The sequence below is a fragment of the Dendrobates tinctorius genome, unplaced genomic scaffold (genome assembly GCF_039654945.1).
Source record: "Dendrobates tinctorius isolate UK_male_01 unplaced genomic scaffold, ASM3965494v1 ptg000075l, whole genome shotgun sequence".
Lineage (NCBI taxonomy): Eukaryota > Metazoa > Chordata > Amphibia > Anura > Dendrobatidae > Dendrobates > Dendrobates tinctorius.
In genome coordinates this window covers 42,511,344-42,526,967 of record NW_027361743.1, presented here as the reverse complement: position 1 = coordinate 42,526,967, position 15,624 = coordinate 42,511,344, and the positions used below count along the sequence as shown (strand labels likewise).

General features: G+C 41.6%; 1 protein-coding gene across 6 annotated transcripts in view; it reads right to left on the bottom strand.

Annotated features, from left to right (window-relative positions):
• The window catches only part of NBEA (neurobeachin), a 915,436-nt gene that overhangs the window by 399,008 nt on the left and 500,804 nt on the right, over positions 1-15,624 (bottom strand). For all 6 annotated transcript variants that reach the window (XM_073583206.1, XM_073583210.1, XM_073583208.1 and 3 more), the window contains one exon: positions 10,126-10,190. In XM_073583206.1, coding sequence (XP_073439307.1) covers positions 10,126-10,190 — 65 coding nt within the window. The remainder of the gene's footprint in view (positions 1-10,125; positions 10,191-15,624) is intronic.

Here is a 15,624-nt window from a genome sequence, read left to right as displayed (position 1 = left end):
AAAGCTCTGCTCAGCTCCGGGCTTTTGTCAGGTGGTCTTTGGTGACTCCAGCACTGACGAGTCCTCACAACGTCACAAAATGCATTGCCCCTCGACATCATGAAGTCTAGTGGGCACGGAGGCACCAAAGAGTCCCACAGAGTGGCCGGAAAGGCGACAAGAGGGCAACGGAGTGGTTAAAATATTATATATATATATATATATATATATATATATATATATATATATATATATATATATATATATATATATATATTTACACACACACACATTTTTTTTTTTTTTTTTTAAACTGCATGTTTAAAGAGAACAAGTCACTGAAAATGCACTTAAGTCTGCAGGCACCATATTAATTTTTTTTTCTTTTTCAAAACTCCACTGAAAGGCACAGGATCCCAACACAGACACGGTAATTATGAGCCCAATTATTTTGGTGTTTTGGGCCAATCTAGGATCACGTATTTAGTACCGCGGCCTGATTATTCTGGGCTCATGGATTGGATTACATGCAGACAAATGTGCTTTATCCTTCCCACATCTGCATCTGTTCTCCCACAACTAAGAGGCTAAAAGCAATCTCATAGGTTAATTATGACACTGACCACACACGCCTTGTCTGTCTTGGAAAGGCAAGAAAAGCTGTGCACTTTGGAAATCCTTTGTAATTCATACAGAGTGATATATAACAGATAAACTATGTCTCCTCTGTAAAGATGGGCAAAGCAGTGGATGTTCAGGTCCAGTGGGTTTGGCAAAACATTTTTAAAAATGTTTTTTTCGAGTACCATAACGATACCCGAACCCCATTATGATAAATGGGGGGTCACAGCGCAAGAAACACGGGCACTAATCATGAAAAATGGGGGGGAGGGAATTATTTAAATATTTTAAAAATACAGTGTGGGGATCCATCTATTTTTGATAACCAGTCAACATAAAGCTGACATCTGGGAGTCGCAGCTCACAGCGGTCAGCTTTACCTGTGCTGGTTATCAAAAATAAGGGGGAACCCAAGCATTTTTTTTTTAAATTTATTTCTTGCACAGGCGCTGGCTGATGAATACTCTCATCAGTCTCGCCTGCTCTAGCTGTTATCAGCGGGAGCAGATGTAGGATAATGAGAGTAGTAACCCATTTACCGCCGGTCACAGGGAACCGCAGCACTCTGACCAGTGGTAGTGAACCTACCGCCTCAGAGCTGCTGGTGGTGTGCCACGCAGATGACAGCATGGGAAACACTTGATGTTCGGGCTGCCCAACCTGAACAGTAACAGACATCCTGGAGAAGTCCGTGTTTGGGGTCCATGCATGGACACTAGGTGTTTGATACAGACCCCGATCTTTAGTGTTTGGGTTTGCCCATCACTACTGCTCTGTAAATTTTAGGAATAAGGAGTGTCACTAAGCGGCTCTGGGGCCACATAAAACCACAAGGCTGCAAGTCAAGTACATTTATCCAGGTCATTATAATGCGACTTCTAATGTAACTCCCAGGTGACTCCTAATATTCTTAAAGGGTTTTTGTCCACTAGTTTTACAACTACTTCTACTCATGTTTGACCCTGTTAAAATAAAAACACTTATACTCACCTCCCGTGCCAGCTCCGTTCCAGCAGGATCGGCACTCGCATTCCCAGGGCTCACCTGAGGGTGTTATGTCACCTGTGCCCTGTTTCACACATCCGTTTTGTTGGCATCCGCATGCATCCGCCAAAGTGTGAAAAAACGGATCCATTTCCGTTTTGCCGTAAACGGATGCAAACGGATCCGTTTTTCTGACGGATCCGTGGTAGCCGCTAATGGAAGTCTATGGGACAAAAAAACGGATCCTCAAAAAAATGGCGGATCCGTTTTTTAACAGAAAACGACGGATTTAGACAGATTTAAAAAAACGGAAGTGTGATCCAGGCTTGTGCCTAATCAGTGATGGCGTTACTGTTCCCGCCTTCAGACACATCGAACATAAAGAGGAAATAAGAAAGCAGCCACAGCACTACCAGTTGATGTTTAATCCATCTAAAGGCAGGGGGAGAGTGAAGCAGGCGCTGATTGGGCGCAGTGCTTGTGTGACAACACAACCTCACGTGAGCACCAGAAACGCGAGTGCCGACCCCGCTAGAAAGGCGCCGGCATGGGAGGCGAGTACAAGTGTTTTCATTTTAAAAGGGAAAAACATGAGGAATGAAAAGGGATTATCCTAGTAGTGGATAACTACTTTAATAATTTACAGTCGGGGTTTGTTATTGCTCAATATTTCCCTCTCAGCTCTTGCTGATCCTTATTTCAAAGAAAGGAAGTGAGCTTTTTATTCAGTATTCATACATATCTAACACCTGCATTCTTAATCCTTTACTGGGGTTTTCCCACAAAGTACGTTGTAATAAATTTATCTTGGAAGAAAAATAAGTTCCACAATTAGATGTGTTTAAATAAAATGTCCCTGTGCTGAGATAATCTTATAAATGTGCCCCTGCTGTGTACTGTGTAATGGCTGTGTCTGATCATACAGGAACATTGTCTGATCATACCACAGCTCCTGGGCAGGGGAGGACGCAAAAGAATATACAGACAGGACAGCAATACCATCCGATATTTAGAAATATCAGATCGGATTGGATCGGCCTGATACACAAAGTATCGGGTATCGCCGATTCCGATACCAGAAGTCCAATTCAAGTCAATGGGACAGAAATATCGGAATTAAAAAAAACCCTTTCTTGCCTTGTACATCCTGTTCGTGAGGGGGGAAGAGTGTGGGCGTTGCGTGGGTGGACACTGTGCATGTCTGTGTGTGCGGGCGGGGTCTGTGCGGGCCTCTCGGGGGTCTGTGCCGACTGTCGGGGGCCTGTGCCGGCGGTCTGTACGGGCCTCTCGGGGGTCTGTGCCGACTGTCGGGGTCCTGTACTGGCTGCCGGTGGTCTGTACGGGCCTCTCGGGGGCCTGTGCCAGCTGTCGGTGGTCTGTACGGGCCTCTCGGGGGCCTGTGCCAGCTGCCTGTATGGGCCTCTTGGGGGTCTGTGCCGACTGTTGGGGGTCTGTGCCGACTGTCGGGGGCCTGTGCCGGCTGCCGGTGGTCTGTACGGGCCTCTCGGGGGCCTGTGCCGGCTGTCTGTGGTCTGTGCCGGCTGCCGGGGGCCTGTGCTGGCTGCTGGTGGTCTGTGCGGGCCTGCCGGGGGTCTTGTGTGTGTGCAGGCATCGTCTGATGGGACTACAAGTCCCATCGGGCGATGCCTGCTACAGTGACATTGATTGACACATTAGCCAATGATGGGACAGTAGTAGTCCCATCATCCGGCTAATGTGTTGAATGTTAAAAAAAAACAAACAAAAAAAACAAACAAAAACAAAACACATACTACATACATACTACATATATACTACATTCATACAACATACATGCTACATATATACTACATTCATACAACATACATGCTACATATATACTACATTCATACAACATACATACATAGTACATACGTACATAATGCTACGGACATACAACATACATACATACTACATACTGCATACATACTGCATACAATACATTCATACAATACATACATAGACATACAGTACATATAACAGAGAACACTCACCATCACTTGTCACTTTGTTCCCCGAAGCCAAACAAAAACAATATACTCCCTGATCCGCAGAAATCCACGTGTCCCACGCCGATCTCCCGTGGAGAACAGCAGCATCAGCTGATGCGACTGCTCTCTACGGGGCTCCAGGAATCCAGTGACGGGAGGTAGGTATCCTTCCGCACTGTATTCCTCCGCCACTGTAAAAAAATAGTCCCTGGTCTCACTTTATGGCAAAAGCTGTGTGGGAACTTTCTCACACAGCAATGCCAAAAGTGAGACTAGGGACTATTTTTTTTTACAGTGGCGGAGGAATACAGTGCGGAAGGATACCTACCTCCCGTCATTGGATTATTGAAGCCCCTAGAGAGCGGTCGCATCAGTTGATGCTGCTGTTCTCCACGGGAGATCGGCGTGGGACCTCGTGGATTTCTGCGGATCAGGGAGTATATGGCTTGTTTGTTATTTTCATATTTTTTCATAGAGGACACTGGCTTCGGGGATCAAAGTGACAAGTGATGGTGAGTATGTTCTCTATGTTATATGTACTGTATGTCTATGTATGTATTGTATGAATGTATTGCATGCAGTATGTATGTAGTATGTATGCAGTATGTATGTAGTATGTATGCAGTATGTATGTTGTATGTCTGTAGCATGTTGTATGTATGTAGTATGTATGTAGTATGTACTATGTATGTATGTTGTATGAATGTAGTATATATGTAGCATATATGTAGTATGTAGTATATATGTATGTTGTATGAATGTAGTATATATGATGTAGTATGTATGTATGTTGTATGAATGTAGTATATATGTAGCATGTATGTAGTATGTAGTATAAATGTATGTTGTATGAATGTAGTATATATAAAGTATGTATGTAGTATGTATGTTGTATGAATGTAGTATATATGAAGCATGTATGTAGTATGTATGTATGTTGTATGAATGTAGTATATATGTAGCATGTATGTAGTATGTATGTATGTATGCTGTATGAATGTAGTATATATGAAGTATATATATGTAGTATGTATGTATGTTGTATGAATGTAGTATATATGTAGTATGTAGTATATATGTATGTTGTATGAATGTAGTATATATGTTGTATGTATGTATGTTGTATGAATGTAGTATATATGTAGCATGTATGTAGTATGTATGTATGCTGTATGAATGTAGTATATATGAAGCATGTATGTAGTATGTATGTATGAATGTAGTATATATGTAGCATGTATGTAGTATGTATGTTGTATGAATGTAGTATATATGAAGTATGCATGTAGTATGTATGTTGTATGAATGTAGTATGTATGTAGTATGTATGTTGTATGAATGTAGTATATATGAAGCATGTATGTAGTATGTATGTATGTTGTATGAATGTAGTATATATGTAGCATGTATGTAGTATGTATGTATGTTGTATGAATGTAGTATATATGAAGTATGTATGTAGTATGTATGTTGTATGAATGTAGTATATATGTAGTATGTATGAATGTTGTATGAATGTAGTATATATGTAATATGTAGTATATATGTATGTTGTATGAATGTAGTATATATGTTGTATGTTGTATGAATGTAGTATGTATGTAGCATGTATGTAGTATGTATGTATGCTGTATGAATGTAGTATATATGAAGCATGTATGTAGTATGCATGTATGAATGTAGTATATATGTAGTATGTATGTAGTATGTATGTTGTATGAATGTAGTATATATGAAGCATGTATGTAGTATGTATGTATGTTGTATGAATGTAGTATATATGTTGTATGTTGTATGAATGTAGTATGTATGTAGCATGTATGTAGTATGTATGTATGCTGTATGAATGTAGTATATATGAAGCATGTATGTAGTATGCATGTATGAATGTAGTATATATGTAGTATGTATGTAGTATGTATGTTGTATGAATGTAGTATATATGAAGCATGTATGTAGTATGTATGTATGTTGTATGAATGTAGTATATATGTAGCATGTATGTAGTATGTATGTATGTTGTATGAATGTAGTATATATGAAGTATGTATGTAGTATGTATGTTGTATGAATGTAGTATATATGTAGTATGTATGAATGTTGTATGAATGTAGTATATATGTAATATGTAGTATATATGTATGTTGTATGAATGTAGTATATATGTTGTATGTTGTATGAATGTAGTATGTATGTAGCATGTATGTAGTATGTATGTATGCTGTATGAATGTAGTATATATGAAGCATGTATGTAGTATGCATGTATGAATGTAGTATATATGTAGTATGTATGTAGTATGTATGTTGTATGAATGTAGTATATATGAAGCATGTATGTAGTATGTATGTATGTTGTATGAATGTAGTATATATGTTGTATGTTGTATGAATGTAGTATGTATGTAGCATGTATGTAGTATGTATGTATGCTGTATGAATGTAGTATATATGAAGCATGTATGTAGTATGCATGTATGAATGTAGTATATATGTAGTATGTATGTAGTATGTATGTTGTATGAATGTAGTATATATGAAGCATGTATGTAGTATGTATGTATGTTGTATGAATGTAGTATATATGTAGCATGTATGTAGTATGTATGTATGTTGTATGAATGTAGTATATATGAAGTATGTATGTAGTATGTATGTTGTATGAATGTAGTATATATGTAGTATGTATGAATGTTGTATGAATGTAGTATATATGTAATATGTAGTATATATGTATGTTGTATGAATGTAGTATATATGTTGTATGTTGTATGAATGTAGTATGTATGTAGCATGTATGTAGTATGTATGTATGCTGTATGAATGTAGTATATATGAAGCATGTATGTAGTATGCATGTATGAATGTAGTATATATGTAGTATGTATGTTGTATGAATGTAGTATATATGTAGCATTTATGTAGTATGTATGTTGCATGAATGTAGTATATATGAAGTATGTATGTAGTATGTATGTTGTATGAATGTAGTATGTATGTAGTATGTATGTTGTATGAATGTAGTATATATGAAGCATGTATGTAGTATGTATGTATGTTGTATGAATGTAGTATGTTTGTAGTATGTATGTAGGTTGTATGAATGTAGTATATATATATATATATATATATATATATATATATTATATTTTTTTTTTTACATTCAACACATTAGCCGGATGATGGGACTACTACTGTCCCATCATTGGCTAATGTGTCAATCACTTTCATTGTAGCAGGCATCGCCCGATGGGACTTGTAGTCCCATCGGACGATGCCTGCACACACACAAGACCCCCGGCAGGCCCGCACAGACCACCGACAGCCGGCACAGGCCCCCGACAGGCCCGTACAGACCACCAGCAGCCGGCACAGGCCCCCAAAAAGCCCGTACAGACCACCGGCAGCCGGCACAGGCCCCCGACAGGCCTGTATAGACCCCCCATCATGATGCGCACAGACCGCACATCATGATGACATCATTTCAGCAGCCAATCACAGCCACAACAGTGGCTCATTGCATTATGGGGACTTCCGATTCTGGTATCCAATATTGAAAAAATATCGGTACTCGGTATTGGAATTCCGATACAGCGAATATCGGCCGATACCCGATATTTGCAGTATCGGAATTCTCAACACTAGACAGCAAGGATCACAGCTGCTGCTTTCTGGGAGGTAAAATATTGTTTCTACCTGTTTAACCCCTTAGTGACAGAGCCAATTTGGTACTTAATGACAGGACAATTTTTACAATTCTGACCACTGTCCCTTTATGAGGTTATAGCTCCAAAATGCTTCAACGTATCCCACTGATTCTGAGAATGTTTTCTCGTGACATATTGTACTTCATGTTAGTGGTAAAATTTCTACAATATTACTTCTGTTTATTTATGAAAAAAACAATTTTCAAACTTCTAATTTTTGTACCCTTAAATCAGAGTGGTGTTACACAAAATAGTTAATAAATAATAAATTTCCCACATGTCTACTTTACATCAGCACAATTTTGGAAACAATTTTTTTTGTTAGGAAGTTATAAGGGTGCTTCACGAGAACTTAAAGCAATGTGGAAGGAAAAAAATTAACATTTTAATTTTTTCACAAAAAATTTACTTTGGAAGCAATTTTTTTTTTCACAAGGGTATCAGGAGAAAATGGACCACAAAATTTGTTGTGCAATTTTTCCTCAGTATGCCGATACCCCATATGTGGGGGAAAACCACTGTTTGGGCACATGGCAGGGCTCAGAAGGGAAGGAGCATCGTTTGACTTTTTGAATGCAAAATTGGCTGGAGTCTATGGTTGCGCAATGGCACATTTGGAAACCCCCTGATGTAACTAAACACTGCAACCCCCCAATTCTACCTCCAACCCTAACCCCAACACACCCCTAACCATAACCCTAACCAGCACACCACTAACAGTAGGCCCAACCCTAACCATAAGCCCAACCCTAACCATAAGCCCAGCCCTAACCATAAGCCCAACCATAACCCCAACCCTACCTTTAGCTCAACTCTAACCCTAATGGAAAAATGGAAATAAACACATTTTTTTTTCTAATTTTTAAATAAGGGGTTGATAAAGGGGGGTTTGATTTACTATGAGTTGAGATGTGAAAATAAAAACTTACAATTGCATAATCGATGTTTGGATTTCAGTTTTACGACATTGTGCGGTAAACTGACCCGGTGTCATTATTTTCCAGGTCAATATGATTACATAGACACTCAACTTGTATCTTCATACTGTGTATCTTCTTATTTTTTTGTGCAGAAGTCATCTGCAGCAGGTCAATTTCTAGAAAATACAACTTTTTGGTGCAGAGCTTATCCATTCATTTCAGTTGGGACCCTAAAGGCCCCGTTACACATAACGATGTCCCAGCGATCCCACCAACGATCCGACGTGGATGGGATCGCTGGGACATCGTTAGACAGCCCCTCCAGCAATCAGGACCAGCAAGCAAGCTGGTTTCCAAAGTAAACATCGGGTATCTAAGAGCCGCACGGTTCTTGGATACCCGCTGTTTACCTTGGAAACCAGCGTCGCTGATCGCTGGTCTCTCGCTGCCACAAGCAGAGATGCGTGTTGGCCAGCGGGAGACCAGCGATCAAAAAATGGCCCAGGACGATCGAGCGCGATCAGCGATACCCGGCAGGGGGGCCGGTCGCTGATCCCCGTCACACACAGCGATCTAGCTGGCGAGATCGCTGTGGCATCATAAAATCAGCGATCTCGCTAGCGAAATCGCTGTGTGTGACGGGGCCTTTAGTCTATGGGTACAGATGCTGTCCTAGTATTGTTTTGAGCTATATACAGTAAATGAGCTAGGCATCTCATCCCATCTATACAGCTTCCCATTGGCAGGTGTCTGAACACTCGGGCTCCTGTCCTGTTCTGCCTTCATCTACAGTGAGGTCGGATGACACAAGGTAAGGTTTTAATACCAGAGACAGGATCGGACTGTCCCAGTTGGGTTCACCTTGTTGCGATAGGATGGCTTTTTAAATCAAAATAGTGTTAACCAAGCATCCCATGTTATTTACATATATTATCACCATTTAACTACTACAGGATATATGCTCATTTTGTTTTTTTCTTGGGTTTGGTCTGTGAAATGATCACAGTATGAACGTGCTCTTAGACATTGCATGTATACCAAATTATGCTCCGGCTCATTTATTAGGTTTTCCCCTAATTTTGTTGCTTTTTCTTTTTGGTGCATTTCCATAACAAAAAAATTAATATCAAATTTATGAGCAAATGCTGTATCTTACAGAATAATACATGGTTTCTGCTCTGCTGATCGTAAAAGCTTAAAAGAAAACAAAGCGGAAGTAACATGATGTAATGCATAATTTACAGATAGGTTATGGGGAAATAGGATTTCTGTGTCTCTCACTGCAAGTGATCACAGTCTGTGTACAATATGAGCGAATAAGGGGGCACCACATCAGAAATGGGAAGGGAATATATACTATCTTGTAATAAACTATATAATATACTAATATGACATAATATAATTGATAGAAAACTACAGATGTCCTTTCCATGAATGGTTTGTTTTCCCTCACAAGCTGAATGTTTCAATCAATAGACCGATCACACAGAATTGCACGGCTGAGGCATACTGTAAGTGTTATTCTGTTATCGCTACATATTATTATGTAGTACTTGTATGATATACTTATCTGGTGTATGACTATGGCTCAGTGATTGAAGCAGCACCTTGGACAGCACCAAGTCTTTCAACTGCAATATTGTGTCCTATGCTCTGATGATTACAGTGAAGTGTAAATGCGGCAAGTGGAGCTGCGTTGCCCAAAACAGATGGGGCGGCAGATGGATTTGCAGATTGCTTTTCCCCACTTTCTCAGTGTGAAACAATGTAACTAGTTTTAAATGGTGGAAAACAGAAAACCTTCCAGAGCTTTGTGTACAGCCGTCTATTGTTTTCTAGTTACATTATGCATAGAAATATTTATTTTTATTTAGAATTGTTTCACCCATCAGAGATTATCGCTTACCTTCCTTCATTGATGAGCTCAATAAAAGCCAGACCAGCATTTTTCTGAATAGAATTTTGCCATTCCTACAAGAAACATTAATTAGTTGGATCCTAAAAATGATATATCACATGTACAATTAGTCAGATTACCTCCTATAGGGTTAAACATCAATGTACGGAATTATTCAGCTGTAACAAAAATGTTATAAATCGAGTCTGTAGATTGTATGAACGTTATATCTCGCGCTGCAGGTCGTTTCCAACTTTACATTTTTTACCCTATTGTAAAAATAATCAGCTGTAGTCACCTTCACCTTGATCCAGCACCGGATATTGGTCGCTGCTATGGTGATTACAGCCAGATCACGATCTGGATCACGACTACAGCCAGTTACCACTGCAGCCAGTCACTGGGCTCAGCACATTGTGCCAGTCTACAACACTATGACTGTTGAGTCCAGTGATTGGCTGCAGCGGTAACATCACTGCTGCAGCCTGTAAACAATCAGGAGCAGCAGCAGAGATGTATCACTGGAATAGGAGAAGGCGAGTACAGCTGATTTGATTGTTTTTACATTGGGAAAGCCAGCGAGGTGAAAACATTTGAAGATGGAAAATCTCCTAAGGGCTTGTTCACACACTGCATTTTTGTCACGTTTTTGCACAGTAGAAATGCAGCAATTCATATTACAAGCAAAGTAAATGAGATTTCTGAAATTGTTCTATACTTTATTTTCGTATTTTTCATGTCTGCAGCATGTCAATTCTTTCAGTGTCAGCATTTTTCACTTGTTCATACCATGGAATAAGAAACGCGTGTAAAACCAAGTACAAAAATGCATCAAACAGTGGCGTAGCCAGGCGGCACATGTGTGGGGGCGGCGCGGCAGCAGAAGCGATTTCTCTCCTCTGTGGGAGAAGCGCGGAGCCTGGACTCACTGACTGTACATTTCGGCCTGCGGGGCTGTGCAGTGAGGGGGTAATGCAGCCTCTTCTTCTCACCCTTCCTCCATCCTTCTCCTCCGCCTATCGGGAGCCGCTGTACCCCTGCTACCTAGCAGCTTAAGTTCTCCCTCCTCTCCGCCTGGACCCTCAGTGAGTGGCGCTGCGCTGGGCAGAGCTGACGTCAGCCCTGCTGCACTGGAGGACTGTCATGGTGGGATGGTGCGCGGCTGCCAGGAATGTGATGCACACAAGGAGCCATGTTAGGAAGAGCCAAGCAGTGAGCTAGAGAGTGCGGGGCTGGGGTAAGGTGGTCTGCGGCTGCCCCCGGCGGCCCTGTGTTCAGGCAGCTGTCATCCTCATCACAGGCTGCGCTGGGTGTGTGTCTGCCTCCATTGTGTGCAGTTACGTGCCACCAACACGGCTGCCTGTGTCTCACCATGTGCAGCAGCGAAAGGATCTGTGCCTGCAGTCACACTGTGTGTGTGTGTATGTACGCCTGTGTGTGTGTATCCACCTATGTGTGTGTGTATGTATACACCTGTGTGTGTGTACGCCTGTGTGTGTATCCACCTGTGTGTGTACACCTGTGTTTGTGTCTGTGTGTGTATACACCCGTGTGTGTGTACACACCTGTGTGTGTGTCTGTGTGCGTATATACACCTATGTGTGTGTGTGTACGCCTGTGTTTGTGTATGCCTGTGTGTGTGTGTCTGTGTGTATACACCTGTGTGTGTACACTCTGCGCATGTGTCAGCACAGCAGCAGCTCTGTTTTCCTAGGTTTTCTGTCCCGTCCTGGCACCGTAGCAGCTGCAGAGGCTCCGCCCTATTGATGCTCCCGGGAGGAGGAAAGAATATGGCGGTGCTGCTGCCCCGGCTGGGAGCGAGAGGAAAAGGGTAGGACAGTACTGCACGGGGTGAGGTGGGATACTGGGGAGCATGGTATGGGGGCGACTTGTGGGAGAGGCTGCTGGGTGCACTGCGGCCATTATCGGAGGATGCACCACCAACATCTGTACGGGAGAAGCCACAGACAGCTGTCACATGCCACAGACATCACACCACAGGTGTCCTAATAAAATAATCATCCCCCATATAAGTGTTCTCGTACATCCCCCCATATATACATGTCCTCGTACATCTCCCATATATGTGTCCTCGTACATCCCCCATATCCACATATACGTGTCCTCGTACATCCCCCTATACGTGTCCTCGTACATCCCCCCATATACGTGTCCTCGTACATCTCCTCCCCATATACTTTGCTTTTTTTTCTGTCACATTATTAAAAATTATTATTAAAAAAGCCATTAGGTCTTCATCCAGCATCATCAAGCTAATACACCTATATATAGAGAACTGCAAGAAGAGGAAAGTCTAGAAATGTAGAAATAATAATAGCAGAGTTAGTAGCAGACTAAAAATTAGATCTTTGAGTGTAGTGTGGGCTCTTCGGATGCTTCCGTATTATCAACGACCAAAGGGGCGGCAAATTTTTCGACCGCCCCGGGTGCCACAAACAGTAGCTACGCCACTGTTCTTACAGTAATTACGTTTTCCACAATCCACTACCTACCCTACATTATACAGTATCAGAGGTGACAACTATTTACTAACTGTACATTAAACTTTATTTAAGGGATTACTCCCCAAATTGTAAGCTAGCCCCTTTCTGTAGGATAGGGAATTACTGATGGCTGAAGGTTTTTCTGCACACCACTAATGTGCATGTATTGGCCACAGATAGAGGGGGAGATGACGAAACACATAAGTGAGACTCCTCCGCTGAAACATAGAACCCATAGAAAAAAGAGGGTATGTGTTGTGCTCATCAATTCTACAAAGTGGCACCATGGCCATAAATAAAGATTTGTAGAATTAAAAAAAATAATCAATACCCCAATATAATTTCTGAATCAATTCCTTGTAGTTTTTAAGTCATCTGCTTGAAATCATTCAATAGAAATTGTTAGTGTTTTTTAGGATTATGTGTGATGACCTTGAAAACTGGATGAATGAAGCTTTAGAAGAGCAGCTTTTGTTATAGAGTTTCCTCCAAATGCAGTCTGATATTTAGTAGTGAGAACTTCAGGGCGATTTGGATCTCTTTGTGCTCGGCAATCCCATACATTGTTTGTGTCGGTCGGTCACAGCTTCAGAACGGAGCGGCTATTGTTCCTAGATGCACTGCCGTCACACTACCATGGGACGATGAGGCATCATGTCACAGAGCTTCTTCTAATGCATTTCTATGCAGATAACATGGTGATGTGCTTGACCGTATGCATCTGTTAGCCACAAAAGTGCCTGAAATTACTAAATTCACTAATTAAAATACATTTCAACACACTTGATGCTTGATAGATGTATAGACAATAAGACTTTGAGATATACAGTTAGGTCCATATATATTTGGACAGAGACAACATTTTTCTAATTTTGGTTGTAGACATTACCACAATGAATTTTAAACAAAACAATTCAGATGCAGTTGAAGTTCAGACTTTCAGCTTTCATTTGAGAGTATCCACATTAAAATTGGATGAAGGGTTTAGGAGTTTCAGCTCCTTAACATGTGCCACCCTGTTTTTAAAGGGACCAAAAGAAATTAGACAAATTAAATAATTGTAAATAGAGTTGAGCGAAACGGGTCGGTCAAATTCAAAAATAGCCGACTTTCGCTAAAGTCGGGTTTCGTCGATCGAAACCCGACCATAGCGTGAGGTTGGCCATGAGGTCGCCGATCAGAGCGCCAAAGTCGAGTTTCAAATAATACTTCAAGCGCCTTTTCTCAGCCAATGATGGAGGACGCACACTGTGGGCAACGCGATGACATACGCAGCGGCCACCACCATCTTAGAGAAGAGCATTGAAGTGATTGGCTGGCTTTGTGTGGCATCACAGTTGGTATCAAAGGCCGTGACAGCCGACCGCCATCTTACTTCTGCCGATCTTACAATAGGGAGAGGTGCTGCTGCTGATTCTGAATAGGGAGAGCGTTAGGCAGGGAAGAAGAAAAAAAAACTGCTTCTGCTGCTAGCGCTTTCACTGTACAGTTAGTGTGCAGTGAAAGGGGAGGATTTTTGTTGTGTGCAGCACCGCTGGTGGTGATTAGGCTGCCTTTTAAGGCTACCTGATAGCTGCATTGCTGTGTGCACACCGCTGTTCAAACTTCTTTTTTCAAAGCACTCCAACTTTTATTATTTTGTTCTGGTGAGTTACTGAGCGTTCATTTTTTCACACACCGTACAGTGGTGTACGCTACTCACACACTACCGTGTACCGGCTGGTATCACGGACAAATAGAAGCTATCTGGGTGTGACTCTGGAAAAACAAGCCAGACCTACACCTTATAGAGCTGTCCGCTTTTCAAACAGTTTTGTATATCTGCTGTTTGATTACGGTCAAAACTAGACAGAGACAGCGTGTGTCAGTCCGTATAAAAATAGACGGAGATTGACATTTTTCCATACACACACCGAATAGAGCTGTCCGATTCTCAAACAGTATTGTATATCTGCCATTCGCATTACAGTAACATCTATACAGAGTCAGCGTGTGTTTGTAACACTCCGTAAATACATATACGGAGATTGTTAGTTACACAAAAAATGTATACAGCTGTACACTTCTGATATAGTTCAGTATATCTGCTTGTTGGATTACGGTCAAATACATACTATGAGAACATCTGTGACTAAAAATATATACGTAGATTTAATTTTTTTAATACACCTTACACAGGTGGACGCTCCTCATACAGTACCATCTCTCTGCTGGTATTTTTGGTACATTTTCCCAAACATGAGGAAGTATGGTGGAAGAGTCCACGGACGTGGGCAGGGGGGAGCAGCTGGTACTGATGGTGGTGGTGCATCGGCTGGTTCTGGCAAAAGCACAATAGCAGCTAAGGCAGGAGGTGTTGAGCCTGCGTCATCGTCTGGACCAAGAAGGCTTGTAAGGTTGCCTTTTGTTGGAGTAGGAAAACCGCTTTTAAAGCCGGAGCATCAGGAACAGGTTTTGGCTTACATTGCCGAAACAGCCACTAGCTCTATTGCCTCCTCTTCTGAACGTTCGAAACCTGCAAGCATGGAGTCATCAGTGCAGGGTTCCGGTCAGGAAAAACACCTTTCCTTGTGTCCTTCACCCCCACCAAAAGTTAAGGATGCGGCAGCCCACTCTTCAGATTACTCTATGGAGCGCTTTTCACATACCATGCCTGGGTTATCCTGTCAAATCCTGAATTCCCCAGTCCAAGATGAATCTGACATGGAGTGCACTGATGAACAGCCACTGCTAGATGATTCTGCTGGTACTTTGACCCAGAGCACTACATTGCCCTCGCAGTCTGAGCCAGAATCTAACCGTGATGAAACTCCTTCGTGCCCCTTCCCGCATACTATACCACCTTACACGGTGACACAGAGGAAGGTAAAGAGGAAGGTGCAGATGACTTTGAAGAGGAGGTGATGGATGACGCAGTTTTTGACCCGGATTGGCATCCATTGGGGGAGGAGGGTGGCGCTGGCAATAGTTCAGATAAGGAGAAGGATCCGCAGCAGGAATTGAC